Source organism: Rhinolophus sinicus, linkage group LG04 (genome assembly GCF_036562045.2).
Source record: "Rhinolophus sinicus isolate RSC01 linkage group LG04, ASM3656204v1, whole genome shotgun sequence".
In the NCBI taxonomy this organism is placed as follows: domain Eukaryota; kingdom Metazoa; phylum Chordata; class Mammalia; order Chiroptera; family Rhinolophidae; genus Rhinolophus; species Rhinolophus sinicus.
Genome location: NC_133754.1, coordinates 188,729,019 through 188,751,892, shown reverse-complemented (window position 1 = coordinate 188,751,892; position 22,874 = coordinate 188,729,019). Strand labels below are relative to the sequence as shown.

The 22,874-nt window shown below is 62.8% G+C and overlaps 6 protein-coding genes across 7 annotated transcripts; 2 read left to right on the top strand and 4 right to left on the bottom strand.

Annotated features, from left to right (window-relative positions):
• Positions 1-81: 81 nt before the first annotated feature.
• RNF224 (ring finger protein 224) lies at positions 82-2,365 on the bottom strand. Its single transcript, XM_074331427.1, has one exon. The coding sequence runs from the start codon at positions 2,068-2,070 to the stop codon at positions 1,411-1,413; it is 660 nt and encodes a 219-aa protein (XP_074187528.1). The 5' UTR covers positions 2,071-2,365; the 3' UTR covers positions 82-1,410.
• Positions 2,366-4,032: 1,667 nt separating this feature from the next.
• Positions 4,033-6,278, bottom strand: CYSRT1 (cysteine rich tail 1). Its single transcript, XM_019756810.2, has 2 exons — positions 5,048-6,278; positions 4,033-4,726 (listed from the first exon to the last, which is right to left on the bottom strand). The coding sequence occupies exon 2, from the start codon at positions 4,716-4,718 to the stop codon at positions 4,293-4,295; it is 426 nt and encodes a 141-aa protein (XP_019612369.2). The 5' UTR covers positions 4,719-4,726; positions 5,048-6,278; the 3' UTR covers positions 4,033-4,292.
• Positions 6,279-6,575: 297 nt separating this feature from the next.
• Positions 6,576-9,809, top strand: RNF208 (ring finger protein 208). The gene is made up of 2 exons (XM_074331426.1): positions 6,576-8,088; positions 8,299-9,809. The coding sequence occupies exon 2, from the start codon at positions 8,849-8,851 to the stop codon at positions 9,644-9,646; it is 798 nt and encodes a 265-aa protein (XP_074187527.1). The 5' UTR covers positions 6,576-8,088; positions 8,299-8,848; the 3' UTR covers positions 9,647-9,809.
• Positions 9,810-10,989: 1,180 nt separating this feature from the next.
• On the bottom strand, positions 10,990-12,541 carry LOC109460898 (ring finger protein-like). The gene is made up of 2 exons (XM_074331556.1): positions 12,509-12,541; positions 10,990-12,040 (listed from the first exon to the last, which is right to left on the bottom strand). The coding sequence occupies exons 1-2, from the start codon at positions 12,539-12,541 to the stop codon at positions 11,135-11,137; spliced, it is 939 nt and encodes a 312-aa protein (XP_074187657.1). The 3' UTR covers positions 10,990-11,134.
• Positions 12,542-12,600: 59 nt separating this feature from the next.
• NDOR1 (NADPH dependent diflavin oxidoreductase 1) lies at positions 12,601-21,037 on the bottom strand. Of its 2 annotated transcripts, none has more exons than XM_019756821.2 (14): positions 20,785-21,037; positions 20,377-20,454; positions 16,699-16,796; positions 15,614-15,712; positions 15,433-15,534; positions 15,139-15,348; positions 14,770-14,891; positions 14,464-14,684; positions 14,268-14,375; positions 14,018-14,132; positions 13,739-13,888; positions 13,527-13,645; positions 13,368-13,462; positions 12,601-13,285 (listed from the first exon to the last, which is right to left on the bottom strand). In XM_019756821.2, the coding sequence occupies exons 1-14, from the start codon at positions 20,917-20,919 to the stop codon at positions 13,141-13,143; spliced, it is 1,797 nt and encodes a 598-aa protein (XP_019612380.2). In that variant the 5' UTR covers positions 20,920-21,037; the 3' UTR covers positions 12,601-13,140. The 2 variants fall into 2 exon arrangements, with proteins under 2 accessions (XP_019612380.2, XP_019612381.2); XM_019756822.2 differs by having other exon boundaries at positions 13,739-13,885.
• A 21-nt stretch (positions 21,038-21,058) lies between these two features.
• TMEM203 (transmembrane protein 203) lies at positions 21,059-22,634 on the top strand. The gene has a single exon (XM_019756818.2). The coding sequence runs from the start codon at positions 21,305-21,307 to the stop codon at positions 21,713-21,715; it is 411 nt and encodes a 136-aa protein (XP_019612377.1). The 5' UTR covers positions 21,059-21,304; the 3' UTR covers positions 21,716-22,634.
• The last annotated feature ends 240 nt before the right edge of the window (positions 22,635-22,874 follow it).

Sequence of the window (22,874 nt, the reverse complement as noted above, 5' to 3'; positions counted from 1 at the left end):
GGACCCTAGAGCTCTGCACACCTTCTGTCTGCTCATCCCTGCCCCGTCAGAGGGTGGGAGGGAAGCCCTTTGTACTAGTTGGGTGAGGACAGCACCAGCCCCTGAGATCATCCAGTTTAGATCGGGTTTGAGGCAGGGCTGGGCCCGGCCCAGTGGTGGCCAGCAACAGTCCAGGATGTCATACCTCCATCTGCCAGTGGGGGGAGGACTGGCCCCCCCAGGCCACCTGGCTGCCCAGCCCTACCCCCAACCCCTCCTGGACCAGGAGGTGCGGCCCATGCTGTTTTCTCCACAGCTGAGCCCTGCCTGGCCCATCACTTATGGGGTGCCCCTTTCTGAAGTCAGTCCCCTTCTTGCTCCTGGAACGCCCCGAGGAAGAGCTGGGGCCAGCCCCTTCCCCCACCCCCAGGCCTGGTTTCCCCAGGGGGCCTGTTGGCTCCAGCACTCTGCCCACTGCCCACCAATCGCTGTGTGCCTGGGGGACTTTGCCCCAAGGAAGGAGGAGGTTTCTGAGTGTCCTCTCAGCAAATTCTCTTGTCCCTCCCCTTCCTGCCACCCACCACCCAGGGCGGGCCCAGCAGTCCCTCCCAGGAGCTCCTGAGTGACAGCTCCTTCCCAGGTAGGGGTGGGAATATTGCAGCCTGACTTGGGGGTGTCTGCACCCATAGCCTCCAGCACCTGCTGTGGCCCCTCAAAAGTGTCTGTGTGGTGGCCACTAGGAGGCAGAAGGCAGCCGAGGGTCAGGAAAGGGCTCAGGGTAGGAGTGGCCTTGCTAAGCTATGCAACCTCAGGCAAGTCCCCACCCTCTCCTGCCCAGAGCCCTCTTCTGGGACACTTGTCACAGCAGTAAATTTACATCTGCAGGGGACCCTCTTGGAACAGCAGCCAACACGATGGGGGCTCGGTTAGCTTCATTGAATGAGAACTCCCCAGGGCTGGCTTGCAGGCCAGGGGTGAAGGGAGTGGCCCTTTCGCTGCTCCCAGCTCACACCTCTGGGATGGTTCACTGGAACAGGTACCCCCAGGAACAGCCTTGGCTGGGCCCGGCCCCTCTGGCCTGCAGGCCGGCCCTGGCGACTGGCCACCAGACCCTTGTAAGAGCCGTGCTCTAAGCTGAGTCAGGCCTGGGCTGGGCTTGTGGGCAACTCCGATAGCAGTGAGTGCCCCCGCCCTGCACAATCAGGCAAGCTGCGGCCTGGGCATTCCGGTCGGATTCGGCAGGAGGTCACCGGCCCCCTGCAGAGTCTCACAGTACTATGGGCACAGTCCCTGACATTAGGCCGCAGCCTGGGGGGGGTCCACGTGGGGCGGCACCCAGGACAATCGGCCCCCGGCTGTCCTGGGCAGGTGGTGCCTCAGTCAGAGCTTCTGAGGTAGGCATGCTACGGGCAGCAGGCGCCCTGCCCGAGCTCAGACCTCGGGGCTGCCCGGTGGCGCCAAGCAGAGGTTGCTGCAGCCCCAGCAGCAGCATCTGGGTCGAGGGAAGTGGGGCTGGGGGCCCAAGGATGGGCAGAGCCCTGCCGGTTGCTGAGTGATGGCTGTGCTGCCTTTGAGGGGTGCGGGGGGCGGGGGCTCCACTCGAGATGGCTCCCGCTCGGCCTTGATGGCCAGGAAGGCGGCCAGGTCGAGGTCCAGTGTGGCCACCCCTCCGCGGGGCGTGGGCGTGCTCTGGCGGCACTGCGGGCAGGGGATCCAGCGCTGCTCGTGGGCTGGCGTGTCCAGCCGCCGCACGCACGCCTGGCAGAAGGTGTGGCCGCAGTAGAGGCGGCGAGGCAAATGCCCAGTGAGATCGTAGGCCGAGTAGCAGATGATGCAATCGCCCCGCCGGGTCCCAGCGGCTGTCCCCTCCTCCGAGGCCTGGGGACCCTGTGGCCGCAGCATCCTGCGGGAGGCACGCAGGGGAGCTCTAGCCCAGCCCGCTTGCCTCTGTGAATGTCCTGTGTGGTCCAGGCCCTGGCATCCGGAGCCCACCCTAGAGGACAGGAGCCCAGGCCTGTGCAGACCCGGAGGGTGGGTAGTGGCCAGTGGGACCAGCAGATGCCTGCGTTTGGGCACAGCCCGGGTTCCCATGCCAGTGGCTGGACAGCATCCTGTCCAGCTGTTTGATCCTTCTCCATGGCCCTCTTGCCCAGCACCAGGTCCCCACCCATCCCAGCCAGCCTGAGCCCCAGGCCTCTCTTACCTGCATCCGCTCTGCTGGGTGGCTATGCCCAGCCAGAGGGTGGCCGGGGGTGGGGGGACCCAGGGCGCCCTGCGGCTCCCTCCCTGGGGCTCACATTACTGGCCAGCACGAGTCAGCAGGGAGGCAGGTGGTGGCTGCAGGCGGGCGGGCTCCCCTTTCAGCCACAAAGCACTTGCAACTGGATCCACCGGCACCACCAACACGGCAGGAGATAAGGAGCCCCCCACCAGCCCTGCCCCCACCCATGCCCAGACGAGGCTCCACTAACTCCCAACCTAGGCCTGGCTTTGCTGCTCCTCATGGCCCATCTTCCTGGCTCTCCACCCAGACCCTCCCCCACTCCCACTCACATACTGGCCCCCACCTCACCCTGGAAAACTTTCCCATCTTAACCTGGGTGATCTCTCAGTTGGAGCAGCACCTCCTCCAGGAAGCCTGCCAGGACCCCACCAGCTCACAGCCCTGACGGGTCCTGTTCCTCCTAAGCTCAGTCACAGTGTGACGGTCCATGTTGATTTGCCCCAGCACTTTCATCCCTGTCTAAGCTGACTCTGTTGTATTCCCATCGTGGGGCAGTGGCCAGCCCCACAATGCCCCAAGGAGACCTCAAGCATAGGTGTGGAGAGCCCCACTCACACACAGGGACCACCCAAAGGCTCTCTGAGGCACAGGGCACCGTGCCATCAGAACCACCTACTCCTGGCATCTGCCGGCTACAGCGCCAGGGCCAGCCAAGTGACGGGGACACAGGCACAGCAGAATAGGGTGTATTGAGAAGGGTCAGTACAAGGCCAGGACCTCCAGGACCCTCACCACCTGGCTGGGAGGAAGCCAAGGGCCAGAGGGGCCCCTCCTATTCCTAACATCCTGGCAGTCCGAAGCCTCTTGGACTGGTCGGGCAGCTTTCTGTGTCTGGCCTGGGTGGGGTCATCCTCTGGTGGGGGCCAGCCATGGGGCAGGGGCCAGGAGCCTGGCACACCTGAGTCCCTGCACAGTCAAGCCAATGACATGTCCACCCACACCTGGAGACCGGTTGTGCCATGTGGCCTGTCACTGTGGGTCAGGGGAGGGCCGGCACCAGGACCCGTCCATCCTGCGAGGCCAGCTCCGCAGTGGCTGTCTCTGCCCCGGAAGCTCAGGGTGCCCAGTGCTGGCCTCGCCGCTGACTCCTCGCCCCGGCATCCTGGCCTCACCCTAGTGGTGACACAATGCCACGCTTAGCAGCTGAGCTTCCCGCATGTTCTCCCGAGCACGCGTGCTATGCCACTCCACTGCGGGGAGTCAGGTCCTCCAAGGGCCTCCCCCAGCCTGGCACCCACCTGTCCACCTCCTCCAGGAAGCCCAATCCCTGGAGGCAGGACGGCCAGGGAGGCAGCATGGGCTGCTCCACCCAACGGATGTTCAGGAATTGGCTGTTGCCTGAGAAGCCAGAAAAATGACCCCACTGAGGCAGGGCGGTGACTCACAGTGAGCAGGGCTCGGTCCTGGCTGCCTGGGCTCCCTCTCCCAGAAACCTGCCAGCACCAGTCCCACCCACCACCATCCTGCCAACCTGATCCACCTCATGGAGGCCTTTTTTGGAGCTCCACCCCCCCATTCTATGCATGGCATCCTGCTGTCTGACCCACGGACTGACCTGTCTCCCAGCTTGGACCCAGGCCTGGCCAGGGCAGGGGCCCCACTCCCACCCCTCCTGTCCAGACTCTGGGCAGACCCGAGGCCTGCAGGTCAGCGTATCAGGAGGCAATGGCTTCCTCACCCCCAAATGTCCCACAGAGGCTGGGGCATGCGGTACCGTCCAGCCCAGCGTCCCTCCTGAAGGGTCAGCAGCAAAGGAGGAGTCACCTGAACAAAGCTCACTCTGCTTTATTGCCTGGGCCCTGGGCCTTGAGGGAGGGGGTCAGGGCTGTCCCCAGGTCTGCTCTCACGGCCAGCACCCACAGCTCCTTTGCGAGGGGCCTGAGCTGAGCTGTTGGCCTGTTTGGCAGGTAGGTGTCCCTGTGCAGTGTGGGAAGCAGCTGACACCGTGACCATGGCCCCCGGGCTGCCCCAAACATCCAGGCACTGCTGTGGCTGCCTGAGTAGTCCTGGGGCCCGCTGTGCGGCCAGGCTAGGAGACTACGCAGCAGCAGCTGTGGCAGCGGCAGAAGCGAGGGCAGTGGCAGCAGGAGCAGCAGGGACAGCAGCAGCAGTGGTGGGCAATGTCGTCACCGCGCCCGATAGGTGGCAGGCCGGTGTAGGTCAGTCCTGCCGGGCGTTGCCCACTGCTGTAGGGGTTGCCCGGCTGCTGCCAGGCCTGCTGGCCCTTGACAGGGGCGGCCCCCTTGGCCCCCTTGGCGCCCTTAGGCCCTGGAGCAACCTCCAGGGGCTGCAGGAGGCGGCTGGGCTCCAGGCTGCAGGGACCCATAGGCAGAGACTGTGACTCTGAGCAGGAGGGCGCTGCCTCCAGCTGCTGCCCCAGGTCAGGCCGTAGGTGTGCCCGAGGGATGCTGATGTGGGCATACGGGTTCTTGACGATCATCTCATGGGGGTCCATGGCCTGGCCTGGCAGGGGTGGGCAGAGGAGACAACACTGGCTAAGTGGAAGGGAATGGCTGTAGCCCAAGAAAGCATCTGCCCCAGGAAAGCCAGGCTGTGCAGATGCCAGAGCGTGCCAGGCCCTTGTGCCAGTGTGTGTGTATGTGGGAGAGAGCCAAGTGTGAGGGACACTGTCTCCCAGCCATCCCCCAGGTGTCCTCCCCCTCCCTGAGGGGCAGTGCCCTGTGACGGAGAGCTGGGAATGGGTGAGGGAGGCTGGAGACACAGCTGAGCTGGCCCTTCGGGGGACCCCCCCAGTGCAAGGAAGCCCCTTGGCCCAGTACCCACCTGAAGTGGCAGTGGCAGCCGTCTGTCCTCTCGTCCTCTAGGCCAGGTCCCAGTGCCTGTGAGCCAAGCGACTGACAACCGCCTTTTCCCTCCTGGGGAGGGGCGGGGCCATGGGCGGGACTCAAAAATGGGGTTCCCAAGATCCTAGGAGGCTCCCGCTTCTCCAGCACCGTGGACACCCACCCTTTGTGCTCTTGTGGGCGGTGGTCATGCCTCAGCTTTGAGGGGTATTGCCAGCCTGGGTGACTCAGTCTCGATGCATTCCAGGCATGTGCTGGGCCCTTCAGGGACCTGCCACTCACCAGGAAGGAGGGCAGGAGGGTACCCTGGGTCAAGTTCTCAGGTCCCAGCCCTCGGGTGGTCTGGGGAACCTCAGCCATCCCTCACATGCCTCAGAGCCCCTGCTTTGAGACACAGGGCAAAGATCCTGGCTGCCAGACACGGGACGGGGTCTGCTGGCAGACAGAGACCCGGATGTTTGAGAGCAGGACCTCAGTCGCTTGCTTTTTATTAACAGATAAAAAAATTGTTTGATTTACACACTTTTGCCAATAAAAACGTACTTATCTCACAATCGGCGACACGCGCGTCATACACAAGTGACATGTCTAGCTCCCTTTTGAAACCAGTTTCCCTCTGATTGGCGGGCTCGGAGGGCCGCGAGTCTCATCCCAAGTGTCCCCATGCTTCAACCTTGACCCCTCTCCCACCTTCATCTGTAGGGTGGCACTTTGCACCTGCCACGCAGGGTCGCTGTGTACGGGGGTGACAATGGATGTGAACACTTGTGAACGCTGGCACTGGTGCGCTCCCCCTGGGGCGACCTGGGGCAGTAGGGTGCGGCTGGACCCGCACCCCCAGTCTTTGGCGCCCGGGGGAATCCCAGGAAGGGCAGGATCAAATCAGACGTGGCCCAAAGGCCAGGGTGATCGGGCTGGCATGTGTGGGGCCGGTCGGACCGGTCCGGACACAAGTTCTACCGATGCAGCACCGGATACGGGGGCAAGTGGGCTCGAGGCCCTGAAGTTGGAAGGCTGACGACGAAAGCCCACTGCGCAGGCGCCGGAAACCCCGCCCACCGCTCCCTCAGACTCCACCCTTCGCCGCGAAGCGGGAATGGCGCATGCCCATAACAGGCCTGAGGCGGTCTGTGGGAACTTTATTCCCCAGAAGCCTCAGCGCTCGAGGGTTTCCCTGAAGACCCGGCTCGGCGTCTGCTGGCCTCGGACAGTCCAGAAGCCGGCTTGGGCAGTCCCAGCTTTGAACCGCGGGGCTCGCTAGGCGCGGACTTGGGCGGGCTCGAGGCGGGATCTCGTCCCTAGGGGCGGGGCCTCGGGGCAAGGGGCGGGGCGTGGTGGCGGGTGCCTCCTTTCGTGCGCGCTCTTCGGGTAGGTAGGTGAGAGGTGAGCGGAGCCGTGGCCGAAGTTGGGCTCCGAGATGTCCACTAGCCGGGCCTTCCTCAGTTGCCCCCTTCACAGCAGGGCCTATAAGGCCCTCCCTGCCAATCCCGCCGGGCACCTGCTCACTTGCATACCTCTTACACCTGCCCTCGCTGAATGGCAGAGGAAACTGAGGCCCAGACACTAGTCCGAGGTCACACAGGGCAGCAAAGTCAGGCCCCATGGGCCAGGGACTCTCCTCCAGCCTGTTTTGCCCACATGGGCTCCCTTACCAGGAACACCGACCTTTCTGGGCTTTTGCCTTGCAGGACTTGGAGTTGAGCCTAAAGGTGCAGCCTGGTTTGTCCAAAGGGGAGGTGGCTGTCCAGGGTCAGAGACAGGGCCCAGTGCTGGCCACAGGAGTGCAAGTGTGCTACGTGGTGGCTGTGGCAGATCAGAGTACCGTACTCTGGAGGCTCCCACAGCCCTAGTCCCTGCCCTGTAGTTGGCACCATGTCCTCTGTCCTCCCTGTCACCTGAGGGCTCCCCAAAGGCAAAGGGTGTATCCCAGGGAAGCCTGGCCTGAGGAGGAAGCAGAAAGGAATGGGGCCTCTCTGCTGGGTGGGGTCAGGTTAGCGCTCAACTATGTGACAGCAGGGCATCAACTATGTGACAGCAGGGCACGTGCTGACCTGATGGGAGGCCGGGAAGGGCCACTCCACCCTGAGTAGGTGCGTGTCCTCTGTGGGCTGCCTCACAGCAGTCTGTCCAGCTGTCGGTTTGACCTTCCGCATACCCCTCACCCCACCCATCTGTCCAGCTGTCCTGTCCTTGGAGCCTTCTCCTCCGACCTACCGTCCCTCCGTCCACTCCTGATATCTACTTTTTCACCTGCTCACCCCCTAGTGGTCATATCGCCCTCTTTGAGCTGCCAGCACTGGGCAGAGCCTGGGTGCACCTGTGAGCTGGAAAACTCCAGAGGCAATCCCACTGGGGCTGAACGGAAGGACAAGCAGAGACCCTGACTCTCGGGGGGACACAAGGCAGTCCGAGGGTGGGGCCCTGGGAACCAGCTTTCTTGGAATCACCTCTTGGCGCCATCCCCTTGTTCCCTGTGGCACTGTGAAACCTTGGGCTTCGAAAAGCAGATTTCCCTTCCAGAATTGGGGGGTGGTGCTTGCCTAGGACCCAGGGTCAGCCAGGCGGGGACAGGATTGGGGGGAACTGGAGGAGGAGCGACACGGGGGTCCTGACCAGCACGCGGTCCACGGGCAGAGGGTTACCCCGGGAGCGGGCCCCAGGCCCTCTGCGGATCGAGGGGCGGCCAAGAGACTGGCCCCGCCCCGCGGACCCCGCGCGGGTCCCCAGACGGGGGGTGGCGCTGCGGGCGCGGGCGGGCGCCGCGCGCACTGCGGTCCCCGCGCCTCCGCCGCAGAGCGCGCCACGCTTCGCACGCACCTGCCGCCGCCGCCGCGCCGAGCCCGCGCCCCGCGTCCCGCGCCCCCGGGAGCCGCCGCGGCCAAGCCATCGCCCCAGGTTGCCACCGGAGCCCTGGGAGCCGCCGGATCTGCCGGGCCGAGGCGCGGACGCCGCACCCGGGCCTGCCTTTGAGACAACCTCTGCGGCGGCGGCGCGCGGCTCGGGGACGCCAGGCTGGGGCAGGTGAGCGCGGGCGGGGCGGGACGCCCGCGGGTCGCGACTCGCCGCTCCTCCCCACCCAGGCAGGGGTCGGACCTTGGGGGCGGGGACTAGGGAGAGACTGGGTCCGAGTTCCGCGAGGGTCAGGGTCAGAGGTCGGGCGCCCAGTCTTTTGTGCTGGGAGAGGGTGAGGGTGGGCCCGGGCGCTGCCCTTACGCTGTCTCTCACCTGCAGCTCGGGCCTGGTGCAGGCCTCTTCCCCGCTCCCGCCGCCGCCGCCGCCGCCGCCGCCGCCGCCGCGGAGCCCGCGGCCCGGGTCCTCCCGCAGCCAGGGCTCAGGCTAGCTGCCTTCCCTGGGCGCCCTGCCTTGGAACCATGGGGCCCACCTAGCCCCTGCCTGCCCGGATGTCCCAGTCCGGGTACTGCTAACCTCGGCTGCAGGGGGAGCCCCCCCAACGCCCCCTCGCCAGCTTCAGCAGTCAGAGAGCCTGGGTGAGCCCCTGGGCCAGACCTCCAGCCCAGGGCAGCCTCCCACACCCCCCTGCCCCAGCCTCCCTCCACCCCCGCCCCTTCCTCCTCCTCCTAGGACTGGACCAGAGAAGCCACTGTGGCCACTGGGAGGGGCCCTGCCCCCACAGCTCTCGCCGGTCGCCCCCAGGAATCCTTGGGGTGGCCGGGGTCCCCACCAGGCCTGGCGGGACCAGGATGCTGCCCCCACTCCTCCCCCCCGGCCCCACCCAACGCCCCCTCCCACCTTAACACCCAGTTTGACTGGAGACAGCCGGATGCCGGCTGACCCTGGGCCCGAGGTGGGCAGTGGCTGGCCGGGCCTCCTCATGTCCTGCCTGAAGGGCCCCCATGTCATCCTCAAGATGGAGGCCATGAAGATTGTCCACCCTGAGAAGTTCCCCGAGCTGCAGGCGGCCGCCCCCTGCTTCCCACCTGTGCCCCGGCCCACCCCAGCTCTGGCACCCAAGCGTGCCTGGCCCTCAGACACGGAGATCATTGTCAACCAGGCATGTGGGGGGGACATGCCTGCCTTGGAAGGGGCGCCCCGCACCCCACCCCTGCCACGGCGGCCCCGCAAGGGCAGTGCGGAGCTGGGCTTCCCCCGCGTGGCGCCAGTGGACGAGGTGATTGTGAATCAGTACGTGATGCGGCCCAGCCCCACAGCCTCGGGGGCCCCAGTGGGGGCTGCACCAGCTGCGGGTGAGCCCCTGGAGTGCCCCACCTGCGGGCACACGTACAATGTCACTCAGCGGCGGCCCCGTGTGCTGTCCTGCCTGCACTCTGTGTGTGAGCAGTGCTTGCAAATCCTGTATGAGTCCTGCCCCAAGTACAAGTTCATCTCCTGCCCCACCTGCCGCCGTGAGACTGTGCTCTTCACTGACTACGGCCTGGCTGCGCTGGCTGTCAACACGTCCATCTTGAGCCGCCTGCCGCCTGAGGCGCTGACCGCCCCATCGGGTGGCCAATGGGGGGGCGAGCCCGAGGGCAGCTGCTACCAGACCTTCCGGCAGTACTGTGGGGCTGCGTGCACCTGCCACGTGCGGAACCCGCTGTCAGCCTGCTCCATCATGTAGCGCCCACCGCTGCCACCGCCCACCGGTCCTCGTGCGCTGTTGCTTCAGGGACCCGGCCCTGCCCTGTCCCCCTCTGACCCCTCGCCCACCACAGCTCCTGGCCCCTACCCATGTGGCATTGTCGCTGCAACCAACTTTGCCATTAAAACTCTGCCAAAGTTTGCACCTTGTCCCTGGGCTAAAGCCGGCTCCTGTGGCCTGTGCCCAGGCCTGGCCAGGGTGGGCGCCAAGGACTGCAGCCCACACAGGCTGCCAGAGGGAGGCCCAGCACTGCTTGGGCTCAGCCTGCTCTGCTCACTGGCCAGGCTGGGCTGGGCATGCTGCTCAGGAGGGCTGGGCCTGGCTGTGTGTACACACGTGTATGTACATGCAGAGCCAGCTGCCTGCGTGCACTGGGCAGGACTGGGGGCAGCTGTGCAGAATGGGCCCAGCTGGGCAAAGGGAGGACGTTTCTTGTGCACTGGCCACTGGACATGGGGGCGGCTGTGTGAGGGACAGCTCAGTTCAGCTGGCTCCCGGTGCCCACTTGACACTCTGGGGTTGTGTGGGAACGGCCTTTGGGCCAGTCTGAGCTGGGGTTGGGACAAGGGCTGGCCGAGATCGCAGCAGAGTACAAGGACCCGGGAGCCTCCTGTCATCTGGCACTCAGATGACCTGGATTTGGAGAAGGAACCTTTACAGGGGTGGGGAGAGGAGAGCCACCGGGGATGGTGACAAGGGGTAAGGGCGAGGACAACAGTGCAGGAGCCGTGGGTACAGTAGCTGCTGCTGTTTACTGAGAGCCATTTTCTGGACCAAGCACAGAAGCCAGTATGTCACCCCCAAGCCCATGAGGTGGTGCTGTGACTGTCTCTGTCCTTCAGATAAAGGCCCCAGGTTCAGTGATGTGAGATTGCAGGCAGTCAGGGGCCTCAACTCCAAAGCCTGGCTGGGCCCTTGTCCCTTGCAGCTCGGGCATGTGCCAGACCGCCAGCCACTCGGGGATGCCCCCTTGAGTCCTGACGTGGCCAGCGAGGAGGCCCTGTGTGCACAGGAAGGGCCCTCCCCTCGGCTGCCCTGACCTTCAGGAAACACACATTGGCCCTTATCTGGGACACGGGCAGATGGGGGAGGGGGGGCTTGCAGCCCCTGCCCAGAGCCCTGCCTTCTCCGGGGAACTGACTCACTGCCAGGACTCTCTGTTCCCTTCCATGTCTGCTGTGTCCCTCTCGTAGACAGACTGGGGTGCACTGCGGGGGAGAGGGGAGACAGCCCAACAGCAGTATGATGCCCGTCCACTTGCAGCTCTTGGGGCCCTGGTCACAGATCTCCAATGCTGTCCTTGGGCTCCAGTGGTCACTGTCTGGGGTGCAGGGGCTGAGCACAGGCTTCTGGGTCCCAATCTTGGGTCTTGATCGAAGGTGAGTGCCTGGTCACCCCTGGGTTTTCAGCCTGGTCATCAGGCCTCCAGGCCCAGTGGCACCCGGCAGCAGGTGTGACAGGCCCTGCTCAGTAGCCTGAGCGGTCCAGCAACATGAACAGCAGCCCCAGCAGTATGAGCGGTGTGAAGACCAGCAGGAGGCCCAGCAGCTCGAGGCCCAGCAGGCCCAGCAGTGCCAGGCGGCGGGCACAGGGTCCCTGCTCCCGCAGGGCCCAGAGCCGGGCACCCAGGCAGGGCGGGCAGGGCAGGAAGGGCAGGCAGCCCCGGCTGCCCACAGGCCCCACCAGGAAGCGCAGCTGGTAGCGGTGCTCTAGGGAGGCCCAGGCCCCAGGGCCCCGGAGGGGGGGCAGGGGAGGTGTGGGGGGCGGGGGTTGCTGGGGCCCATCAGCCTGTAGCAACTCCTCCTGCAGCTGGCAGATCTCCCATTCGAGCATGGGCGTCTTCTGGCGACACAGCGGGCAGCGCACCCGGCCCATGTCAGCGCTGGGGGCTGTGCCCAGCAGCTGGTGCAGGCAGCCTGAGCACAGACCGTGGCCACAGTTCAGCAGGGTCAAGCAGTGCTCACCGGGCCCATAGGGCTCTGTGCAGATGGGGCACTCCTCCTCCCCTGTGGGCCCGGCCCAGGGGTGGGCTGCAGCTGTGGCCCCCAGCAGGGGCTCACTGTCCGGAGCCCTGGCACCCTGAGGGTTCTCAAGGGCCTGGCTGTCCACCCCTTTATCTGCCAGCACTTGGGGCCATGGGTCCAGGGGCTCAGGTCTCGGAGAGGCCGAAGGTGGACCGGGTAGCCCAGAGCTGAGGTCAGTGAGGTCATGAGTAGGGGTCCTGGGACAGGAGTCAGGATAGGTGGACTGGGACCCCAGGGTGGCGACTGTGGTGGTTGGGGCTGTAAAGGTCAGTGTGCCCCTCTGGGGCCAGGACAGGGTCTGGCACTGACCTTGCAGCAGCCACCGCCTCCTCCAGGATCCTCGCCCCCTCTAAGTTTACTTCACTTGGGCCCCGAAACCAGTGCCAGTTGCGGGCGGCTCCTGGCCCACATGTGCCGTCCCCACCAGATCTGGCCGGGCCTGAATGTAGCCACCGCGACCCGACCTATGTCAGCGACTGACCTAGACCAATGGGCTCCAGGCCGAGGCAGTGTGGGTAGGCGGGCCTGCCTGACCGCTTCGACAGGAATTTCCCTGTGAGCCGGGAAGGCCCATCCCAGGGAGGAGACAAGGCCCGCCCTCCTGGGCCACACCCCTTGCTCAGGGCTCCCCAGCCAGGGCCACAGGCTGCTCCTGGGGCTGGGAAGGGATGGTCAACATAGCTGGCCCCCAGCTTGGCCATCAGAGCCAGGGCAGAGCTTGTACAAGGTGGGCCAATAGCCACCACCTACCATGTGAGAATCAGACACCAAAGTGTTGCAGCAAAGCTGCCTGTGGCAGTGGGCCATGTGTCCCCACCATGGGCGGTTGTTCCTCATGCCTGGGAGCCATGGGCCCACCCACCAGCTGACGCACCAGGACAGCACGAGGAACAGCAGGTCAGAAGCAGCCACTGTGAGCCCGGAATTTATTGCTGAGGCTTCTGGGAACTGGGCGAGGACGGTGTGTGCTGGCTGGGGCCTCACAGCTTTCAGGCCTGAGTCTGGGCCCTGTGGGGCCCCGAGACGGCACTAGGCACTTGGTGGCTGATGTGGACAGGGACGTGGCAGATGTGTGACCCAGGACACAGGAGAGGACGCTCGGCCCTCCCAGGGACCCTGCACGCCAGGTTCCTATGCTGCCTGGAAGCTGGTGTTTGGGGAAGCCACCTTGATACCCCTCAGTCTGCAGTGACCCCCTAGGTCACCATTCCTGTGCAGCCTGGGGCACTCCCTTGACCTGGACCCGAGTCGGAGCCAGTGGGGAAAGGCCAGCTGGAATCAGAACCTGCATGGGCTTGGGGTTGGGGCTGAGTGGGGGGCCCTGGGTCGATTGGAGTGCCGCTGTGCAGAGAGGCTGCCACCCTCCCACCTACGATCACAAAGGGCGGGAAATGGCAATAGCCCCCACAGGGCAGTGGTCAGAGTGGCTGCAGCCTGCAGGGTGGCTCCTCAGGCCCACGTTTCAGTCTGGAAACGCAGTGTCCGCTGGAGCCTGGCAAGGTAGGCGGCCGCGTCAGGGCCGGAGAGCCCTCCCTCCTCCTGGAAGATGGACGTCAGAGCTTCCGATACATCTGCTGGCATGTACTTGGCGTTGCTGGAGGTATAGGCCAGAGAAGGCTCAATACAGCCGGGCCCCCCGAGGCCTGGTGCCACCCCACCCTGCAGCCCAGGCTCACCCTGCCAGGTAGAAGTAGGCGCCGCGGCGGTCCAGCAGCTCCCACACTAGTGGCCCGAGCTCCCGGAGCCGGTGTTGCACGTACACCTTCTGCTTCTGCAGGGCAGGGCAGGGGTGAGTCTGTGCCCCATTCCCCAGCCTCCCCATCTGCCACACCTACCTGCTCCCGAGAAAAGGCTGTGACGAGGGTCAGGCAGCCCTTCTTCTCCAGCTCCTTCCACTCGGCCTCCCAGTAGAAGTCTTGGTCCCGCCAGCGACAACCGAAAAACAGGAAGTTTCCTGGGGATGCAGTGTGGCCTCAGGCCTGGACTCACCCGCAAGGCCCAGCCCGCCAACCCTGGCCCCACCCTGCCCTGGACCCTGGTCGCTCACCAGCCTGACTCTGGGCCACTCTCTCCTGGATGGCCGCTCGGAAGGGGGCCACGCCAGTGCCAGGCCCCACCATTATCACAGGCGTGTCTGCTGTCTCTGGGAAGGTCAGGCCCCCAGGCCGTACCCACAAGGGCACCTGGACAGGTCCTGCTGCAGGAGGGAGGTGGCATGAGGAGACTTGGAGGGCCAGGGCCCCAGCCGAGGATTGGCCGTGGTACAGATGGGAGACCGGCGCCCAGGGCCCAGCGCCTCAGCCCACCCTCCGAGTGCAGGGCTCACCTTGCCCAGGGTGCAGAGATGCCAGCCAGGAGGAGCAGAGGCCCCGGCGGGGCTCCCGGAGGCGTGTCTGGTACTGCACCACAGCCACGAGGATCTGCAGCCTTGAGGGGTGGGCCTGGGGGAGGGGACAGTGGGAGTCCTGCCCCGAGGGCCACCCGGCCTGCTACCCGAGCTGCAGGTGCACCACTTCGCCTGGGGCGGTCCCGGGTGCGGGGTGCTTCCCAGCCCAGTGGAGTGCCGCCCTCCTCACCAGCAGAGAGGAGGCGATGGAGAAGGCACGCGGCCGGATCGGGGGGATGAGGTCCAACAGATAGTCTGGGGGGATGGCGGCCGCGGTGCACGGGAAGTCACACAGCACCTGCACAAGGACAGCTCAGGAGGATGGGCCAGCGTGGCCACATGTGGCTCTGGCCCAGAGCCAGCCCACGGCCCACCGCCCGCCGCACCTCCAGCGCGGTCCTGCGGGGCCGGCTGCAGTACTGGGACAGCTCCTCCTGGCCTGCGGCAGAGCTGAGCTCCAGCAGCTTGTCCCGTTCCAGCTCGCTGGGGGACAGGCAGGCCAGCAGCTCGAAGAAGGAGCGTCGTGGCACGCTAACGATGTCCAGGTACTGGGACACGAGGTGCCGCACAGAGCAGGGCTGGGGCAGCCGCGTGGGGCAGGGGACATCTGCAGGGAGCAGGAGACCTCAGGGAGCTGGGGACACAAGGGAGGGCAGGGAGGCAGGGTGGTGGCCAGGGCTCCCGTAGCTCACCTGGCTCCCGAGGCTGAAGCGTGAAGCACTGCTCGGGGTCCAGGCCCAGCACCTGGCAGAACTGCTGGACGTGGCTGGCTGCATTCTGGGGCTGGATCAGCACCACATCGCCAGCCGCAAAGCTGTACGGGAAAGCCATGGGGGGTGTGGGAAGGACACGGGGCTCGTGGGGGCACTGCAGAACAAAGCGAGTGTCGGGGAGGGCTGGGGGGTCCACCCATCCGGGCTGCTGTCTCCGTGCTCCGCCCTGCCGAGTGCCACTCTCAGCTTTGGGGACCTTCAAACCTCAGACCATGGTTCCTTTGCGTGGCCATACCCTCCATGGGTCCCCAGGATGGACGCTGCCTGCTTGGTGTCTCAGGCTCTCACCTGATCCCGGAGCCTGCAATGTCAAACTCAATCAGACGGACGTCCTGGAAGTGAGAGGGCCCGGTGACCCTCTGGTTGGTGACCATGGGTGCCAGGAAGGGCTGCAGCTCTGAAGGAGGGCTCTGAGGGTCTGTCCTGGCCATACACTGCTCCTCAGAGCAGGTCCTGGGGGTCTCCGGAAGGAACTGCATGGTAAACTTCGAAGGCAAACTGTGAAGAAAGCACACATCTGTCACCGTGCATAGGGCCGGGTTTCCGAGGAGGCCACACTGCTGCATGCAGGCCCATACTCACGGGACTCCGGGGGGGATCATGCTGAGGCCGAGGGGCATGGGATGCAGCGCCTGCACCTTCTCCCACAGGTCGTGGAGCCAGGGATCCATGGCGGCATCGGGCCTGCAGAGAGGGCATGCATGCTGGTCCAGGGGACCCTGCTGGGGGCTGGGCCACAGGACGACGCCCCCTCCACACTCACCCCAGCTCATGCTGCTCGTCACCCAGGCACACAGGAAGGAGAGCGGTGCCCCCGAGCTGCAGCAGCCTCCGGTGCAGCTTCTTGGCCACAAAATTGAACCTGTGGAGAGAGTGAGGTGGGCGGGCTGGAGGGCGGTCAGGGGGAACAGCCCAGCTGGCTGGGCAGGACTGAGGGCAGAGAGCAGAGCTGTGTGATGGCCCCCCACAGGAGTGTGGGGAGCGGGGCGAGGCCCGCGTCTCCCCAGGCCATCCATTCTCATGTGCTCACTGCCAGCTCCTTTAACGACAGTCCTCCTGGGGACATCCAGACATCATTAGCACTAGGGGCTCCCCTCCTCGACCAGTGTGCACTGACGTTACACACAGAACCAACCCCGCAGACGAGGGTCACACTGTCATCGTTTTCTGTCTTTTTCTCCAGAGTGGGCATGGATTTCCACCTGCCGCATCCAGCTTTGGAGGTGTGGCAACCCCAGGACCCTCCCTCAGCTGTGTTGGACATTTAGGGCTTCAGTGTCTCGCGACTTAATGCCACGTGGAACCTGAACACAAACCCCTTGGCACTCACCTGGGAAAGCATCCAAAACAACAATGCTCTTGCTTAGAATACAGACATGTTGTGAAAACATTGAAGAAAACAAAAAAAGCCACTGGCAGTTACACAGCCCTGGCCAGAGGTGGCCTGGGGGTGGCTCCCCGGGGCTAGGAGGTCTTTGGTACCCACTGCGCTTCCCACTGCACCGTCCTGTGTGCTCTTACTGAGCCCAAACAGTCCAGGAAACACACTTGTATAAAGTGAGGTAAGAGGCCAAAGTCACACGTGAACATGACACTGGGTGGCCTCCTGTCCTGAAGACTCCCCGGGCACCAAGCCTGGCCCCCACTTTGCTGCCCTGCCCACCCTTTGAGCCCCAGGGCCTGTGGTGCCTACTGGGGAGCGTCTGTGGGATGAGGGCACGGGGCCAGGGACAAGACCTGAAGTCTGGCAGGAGCCCTGGGGGCTGGGTCACCTGTCCCTCCACCAGGACACCTTGCACTCAGCCCTGACTGTCCCCACCGGCCAGCAGCCTGCCTGCCCCCACTCACTTGGCATACGAGGAGTCCCCGAGGCCCAGGACGGCAAAGTCCATCTGACAGAGGGAGGTCGATGGCAGGTGCTTCCGGAATATGAACCTCCAGAAGTTCTAGTCAGAAGAAACCGAGGTAGGGGCTACCAGGACTGCAGGGTGAGGCTGCATCCTGGACCTTCCCAGGGCCCTGCTTTCCTGCTCTTTGAGAACTTTGCAATTAAAACAAGACTTTTTTATTCTATCACAATGGCAAGACATTGGGAAAAGGCAGAAAACCGTGAAAAAGCAAGCTGTCCCAGAGCCACCATCGTGGCACCAGGCATAGGGCTCTGGCAGGACTGCGGCTCCACCGTGGGGCACAGGCTGGTGGAGATGGAGGTCCCTCCACCCCCGCATCCTTGCCCTGGAGGCCACTGCTGCCCGCGGCCCTCAGCTCTCCCCAGGTTGAAGGAAGTGCCTGCTGCCACTGGGATCTCCCGTGGATGGTTTCTCCTTCCTGCCAAGACTCCCAGGCCCCAGGGCCCCTCTGTTCTCAACCCTCTACCGCGGGCTTGGAACCTCTGCACCCACAGCAGCAGCTCTGGGTGGAGCTGTGAGACCTGGCAGCCCCTTTCTCCTAGTCTCACCCCACTTGGCAAAACTTTCTCCTCTGGAACCCCTCTCCTGGGCCCTGAGCCACCGTCAGGCTGCTGAGTGCTGGCCGAGGACCCACAGGCCTCCAGACGTGCTTCTAAAACACAGCTCTCTGTCACCTTCGTCCCATGGTGACCTGGCCCCGCTCTACCGACCTCACGTCACGCCCCACGCCCCTTCTGTTTCATGCCTTATTTGACACAGGGTGACTGGGGTGGGGGGACCCTGGCACTATGTTGAAATCTGCTCCATTGGCCACTGCTGGGGACCATGCCCACTCTGCTTCCTGAGGTCTCATTTCCTGAAGCCTATAGGCAACTTCCTGCAGGTGAGTCCTGGGAAAGGGCCCAGCGCAGATCACTCTGACGGTGTGTCTGAGCACGCTGCCACTGTCACCTTACACTGGTGACTGGCAGGTCACTTAGGTTGAAATTGTCTCCTCTGAGATCCTAAGGCTTTGCTCTGAGTTGGTCCAGCTGGGCAGTCACTACTGAGAGCCGGTGTCCCTCTGTGCCCTGCTCTGTCCCCAACAGCTGAAACCCATGATAACATGCATTGGTTGGGAGGCAGGCACTTTCCGGGAACATTGCAAACTCTCGCAGGCTGAAGGCCTGCCCTTCGGTTCTGGGATTTTGTCACTCTCCTCGGTAATTTCCCCCCTATTCTCTCATTCCAGGGCTGCTGGAGTCATCTTAGAATTTCGTATCTTCTTCTCTATTTCCTATCTTATTTTTGTTACACCTTCTGGGAAAATTCCTCAACTTTATCTTCTGATCTTTTGAAGTTTTGCTGGTGTCCTTTCAGTGTCTCGTCAGTCTCCAGCTCTGTCCCGTGTGTGCTGCGTTCCCTCCCTTCCTTGCAGACAGAATCCTGGCCACTCTGCCTCCGCTCCTCTTGGTCTGCCCTGCATGGGGGTCTTTCTTGCAGCGTGTGGTAGGTCTTTGTGGTCTGTCCTTAGAAGCTGACAGAAAACCGCGAGATTGGGCCTGTCTCCTAGTGGGTTTCATGGCTGGAAGAGGGGCAGGAACTGGCTGCCCAGTCTCCTCCTGCGGTCACTTGCTCTCCGAAGTGTTTCTCCTGTCTGCTGCTTGGGAACACATACCTGACCCCAGCGTTCTCAGAGGACCATGAGAAGGAGGCCTCTGTCTTCCTGTTTCCCACACAGCTGGTCACTGACCATGGGTTTCAGCAGGAGCCATGCCACCTGCGTCCCTCGGCCCCCAGTCTGCAGCCCTCGAAGGAGCCTCCAGTCCCTGCTATGGTTGGGAGGCCCCCTCCTGACCACCCTCATGGGGGGAGCGGGGGGCAGTCCAGCCCTGTACTCTTGCTTTTCCCACCCTCATCCTGGCGCAGTCACCCCCTTTGTGCTGTCAGCTTCCGACGTAGGGTCTGCACCTGTGCCCCGATTGCCCCGCCCAGGCAGGTCTTCACCCCTCCCATCCCGTGCCCTGCATCTTCCCTGTCCCTGCTTTTGCCTTTGATCCCCTCCCACTTGCCTTCTCTCCGGTCTGAGGAGACCCTGTGCTGGGGTCTTACCCTGGGTCTCCCTCATCGTCCCCACTCCAACCCTGTTCTTCAATCTTCAGCCTCTTTCTCCCCCATCAGCATTTAAACCGGCCTGTCTCTCCCATGTTGTACTTTCTTTTAGCCCCTTAGCCCCATTCACAGCCAGAATCTTTTGTTATACACAGACATTCCTAAAACTCTCTCTCCACTCCTTCCCTTGTTGATGGCCGGTGACCCTGTCATCCAGCTTTTCTCCCCATGAGCCTCTGAAATTGCTTTCCCCAAGGTCACCAACAGTCCCTTTGCTGACAAAGCCCAGCCCTTATCTTCACTTCTGTGCAGCTGAATGCTGGAGACCTTTCTCCTGATACAGTCACCTCCCTGCCCTTGACCACGGAGATGGTGCATTCCCTTTTCTTGCTGCTGGGGCCACTTTCCTGCCCCCTCACAGCCTGTCCTGGGGGAGGGAGGAGCTTCCTTTTTCAGGCTTCCTATTCTGGCCAGTCTAACATGTACCTCCCCCCAACATGCTCCTCGGAGCTCGAGACCTACCAACCATCTCCACCTGGACTACTTCCAGGTACCGGCGTCTCCCTGGTCTATTTCTGTGCATACTATCCCGGTACCCAAGCTTTCTTTCTCATCGCTGAGATCCATTTGATTCCATGTCCTGTCAATTCCATCTTCTTAACATCTCTGGAAATGTGTCCTCTTTCAGTCTCTTCCCTGGGCTCTGTTCTTCCTCCCCTACAGCCTGTATCCCTGTAGATAAGTGCTAGTTTTGCTAGAATATGATGTGACTGTCACCCCGTAGGGCCCATGGCCCTTCACTTCAAAACCACCTGCCTCACTGTGGGAGCTGGGTTTCTTGCCTCTTCTCTCCTTCTACCACAATACCCTCCTTGGCTCGGCCGTCCTGAACTGCTGCTTGCTCGTCCCACAGGCTGGGCTGCCTTTCTCCTTTGCACAGGCTGCTCCCTGTCCTCGTGTCCCACTAGCCCCTACTTAGTCCTCAGGATTTAGCCTACACTCTTTTCTTCCAGAAAGCCCTCCCTGAGCCCCCAGGTTGGGAGCGCCCTTATTAATGCTCCCATAACATCTGGCACTTTCCCTGGCATTGTAACTGCCTATTAAACTAGGTGCTTCTGCTATGTTGTCAGCTCCAGGAGGGTAGAAATGTGGCTACTGGCTTTGCAGCTGGACTCCCAGCACTACACCATGCTTGCAATATAATGTGTGCTCCAAAGATGGTCAAACACTTGAAGAATGTTCCCTGCAGGTCAAATAGTTTTGAAATCCACATAAGACCCAGACCAGATTCATATATAGCTCTGGGAAAATATGATGGCCTGTGAAGAGTTTATTAGGAAGGACAACCAGAGCCTCCAGCTCCACCCAGAGATTTCCTCTCAATTCCATGGCTACCATGCAGCCGGTATCAGAGGGCAAGAATTTATCATGCTTCTCGGTTTCTGCAGGCAATGAAAACGAGGTGAGGGTCAAGGGCGGGGATCTGAGCTCCCCAGCACAAAAAGCCACTTCAGGTCAGCCTTACCTTCATGTTGTCAGGGGGGTCTCCTTGGCCTGTAGTTGCACAGACAAATATCACCAGGGGCTCATTAATCAGATTCACCTCAACAGAAAGACACACGTGTAAAACCTCAGGCTGTAATGACCAGGCGTCCTCCCGCACTCTATTCCCTCTCCTTCACTCAGGGTGACAGGGCAAAGGGACTGAGTGAGCACCCGCTAGCGGCTGGCCCGCCGTCTCTTTCAGGCTCCCCCTTGGCCCCCTCCTCCAGATGCTAAGGTGAACTGCTGTTCTAGAGCTTCCCCATTCCCGAAATCCGCCGTAATGGGAGGGCCGGTTCTCAGACAAAATGCGGAGATTTGGGGTCGAGGGCGCTGGGGGCCGGGGCCCAGGCCTGCCGGGTCTCCCCGCCGAAGCCCAGGGAGCCCTCACCACCGGGTAGGAATCCAGGGCCTGCACGCGGCAGGCGAGCCGCCGGCGCCGAGCCTCGCGGCCCAGCCTCTCTGACACATCCTCGGCCGTGCCTGTCTGGCTGCCAAAGAGCACCAGAAGCCGCGGGCTCGGCATTGGGGCGTGAGCGCGCCCCCGGGGCCCCTGCTCGCCGGCACCCCACCAGCAGGCAACCCCCGCGAGACCAGGCGGCTAGGACAAGCTCTGCCTTCCGACTTCCGGCGTCGGCCGGAAGTGACGTCCTTGGGCCGCGCCCGGCGGGGCATGGCGTCCGAGCGAGGCAGGAGTTCGCTGGCGGCTAGTGCTGGGTCCCGGGCCCGGGTCGGAGGATCGGCGGCGCGCCGGGGCCGAGGGCTGGGGCAGGCGGGGCCGCTCGCTGCCTCTCGTTCGCCGCGGCGGCGACGTCGGCAGGCGCTGGCGAGGCCCGCGGGGAGAGGAGGAGCAGCCCGGCGGGTGGGACTCTCGGCCGGGCCCCGGACCCGGCCCGCGCTCAACCGGCGCGATGCTCTTCTCGCTCCGGGAACTGGTGCAGTGGCTGGGCTTCGCCACGTTCGAGATCTTCGTGCACCTGCTGGCCCTGTTGGTATTCTCCGTGCTGTTGGCACTGCGTGTGGACGGGCTGGCCCCTGGCCTCTCCTGGTGGAACGTGTTCGTGCCCTTCTTCGCCGCTGACGGGCTCAGCACCTACTTCACCACCATCGTGTCTGTGCGCCTCTTCCAGGACGGAGAGAAGCGGCTGGCCGTGCTCCGCCTCTTCTGGGTCCTCACGGTTCTTAGCCTCAAGTTCGTTTTTGAGATGTTGTTGTGCCAGAAGCTGGTGGAGCAGACTCGGGAGCTCTGGTTCGGTCTCATCACGTCTCCGGTGTTTATTCTCCTGCAACTGCTCATGATCCGCGCCTGCCGGGTCAACTAGAGGGGCCAGTGGGGCCAGAGAGGGAGCTCTGGAGAGCTAGAATGCTGGACTCCAAGCTGAGGTTCCACTTCCACCGCACCAGAGGAGAAGTCTGGGTCTGAAAGCAACGCCAGTTTGTGCCCTGCAGAGTGCCCAGTTCTTTCTCTACCAGTCATGTCTGAAACTGTTCCCTGAGCAGGGCTGAAAAGAGCAGCCTTGATCCTTAAAACGTACTTCCTGTTATTTCATGCTTTAAGTAGCTAATCCTGAATTGGGATCTTGAGAAGGGCCCCAGAGCGGACAGTCCTGAACTCCTCTGACAGTTGGAAACTGCATATAAGTAAAATGTTCTGATGGGCTCTGAGTATTTTCATGGATCCTGGGAAAGCACCCCTTGTGCAAAGGCTGCAAAGCCAGCCTCAGGAATGTTCTCTGGCGGGCATTGTTGACCTAAGATCTCACTGTCCCAGTCACCCAGACAAGACTTGCTTAGATGTTTGAACTCTCAAATGTGTAAACCAGGTTGTGTCTCCTCCCCGTGCCACTGGGGAAAAGATGGCTCTTTCTTCATTCCAGCCCAGGCAGACAGCATTGTGTTGAATAAGCATGATTGGGAACCTATACCGGAGACCTGTCTCCTGAGGAAAGAACTGCTTTAAAGGTCGTGCTTGGCTTCCTATCCCAGCAGACTGCAGTATCACGACTTTTGCACCACCTTGTGGCCAGCACTGTTAGCGCACCTGAGACAGAGTTAAGCTACCCTAAGGGACGAGAGAGAGGAACAAGTGCTCTGATGGTGATAGGCGTTGAGACCTGCAAGTGGGAAGTTTGCGAATGGTTTTGGTCCACATTTGTCGACCTGAGGTCTCTGGTTTGATGCCAGTCAGGTGCCAAATGAGAACATTTGCTGAGATAAAAATAAAATAATGTTTTGTTGAAATGCACAGTGGTTGCGTGACCTATTGAGAGTGAAATAAGATGAGTGCTGAGATGCTCCATGCTGTGCGGTGTAGCTCGTTACAGTGCTGAGGCTGTAGGGGGGATGAACACTATGAGAGTGTCTTGGGTGGGTGGGGAGGATTTCCTTCAGAGATTCCCTACTTCCTGCCTTGGGAGCCAGCCTGTGTTGAGGATCTACCGAGTAGTTTGTGTGACATCAGAGCCTTGGTGTCTTGCCAGT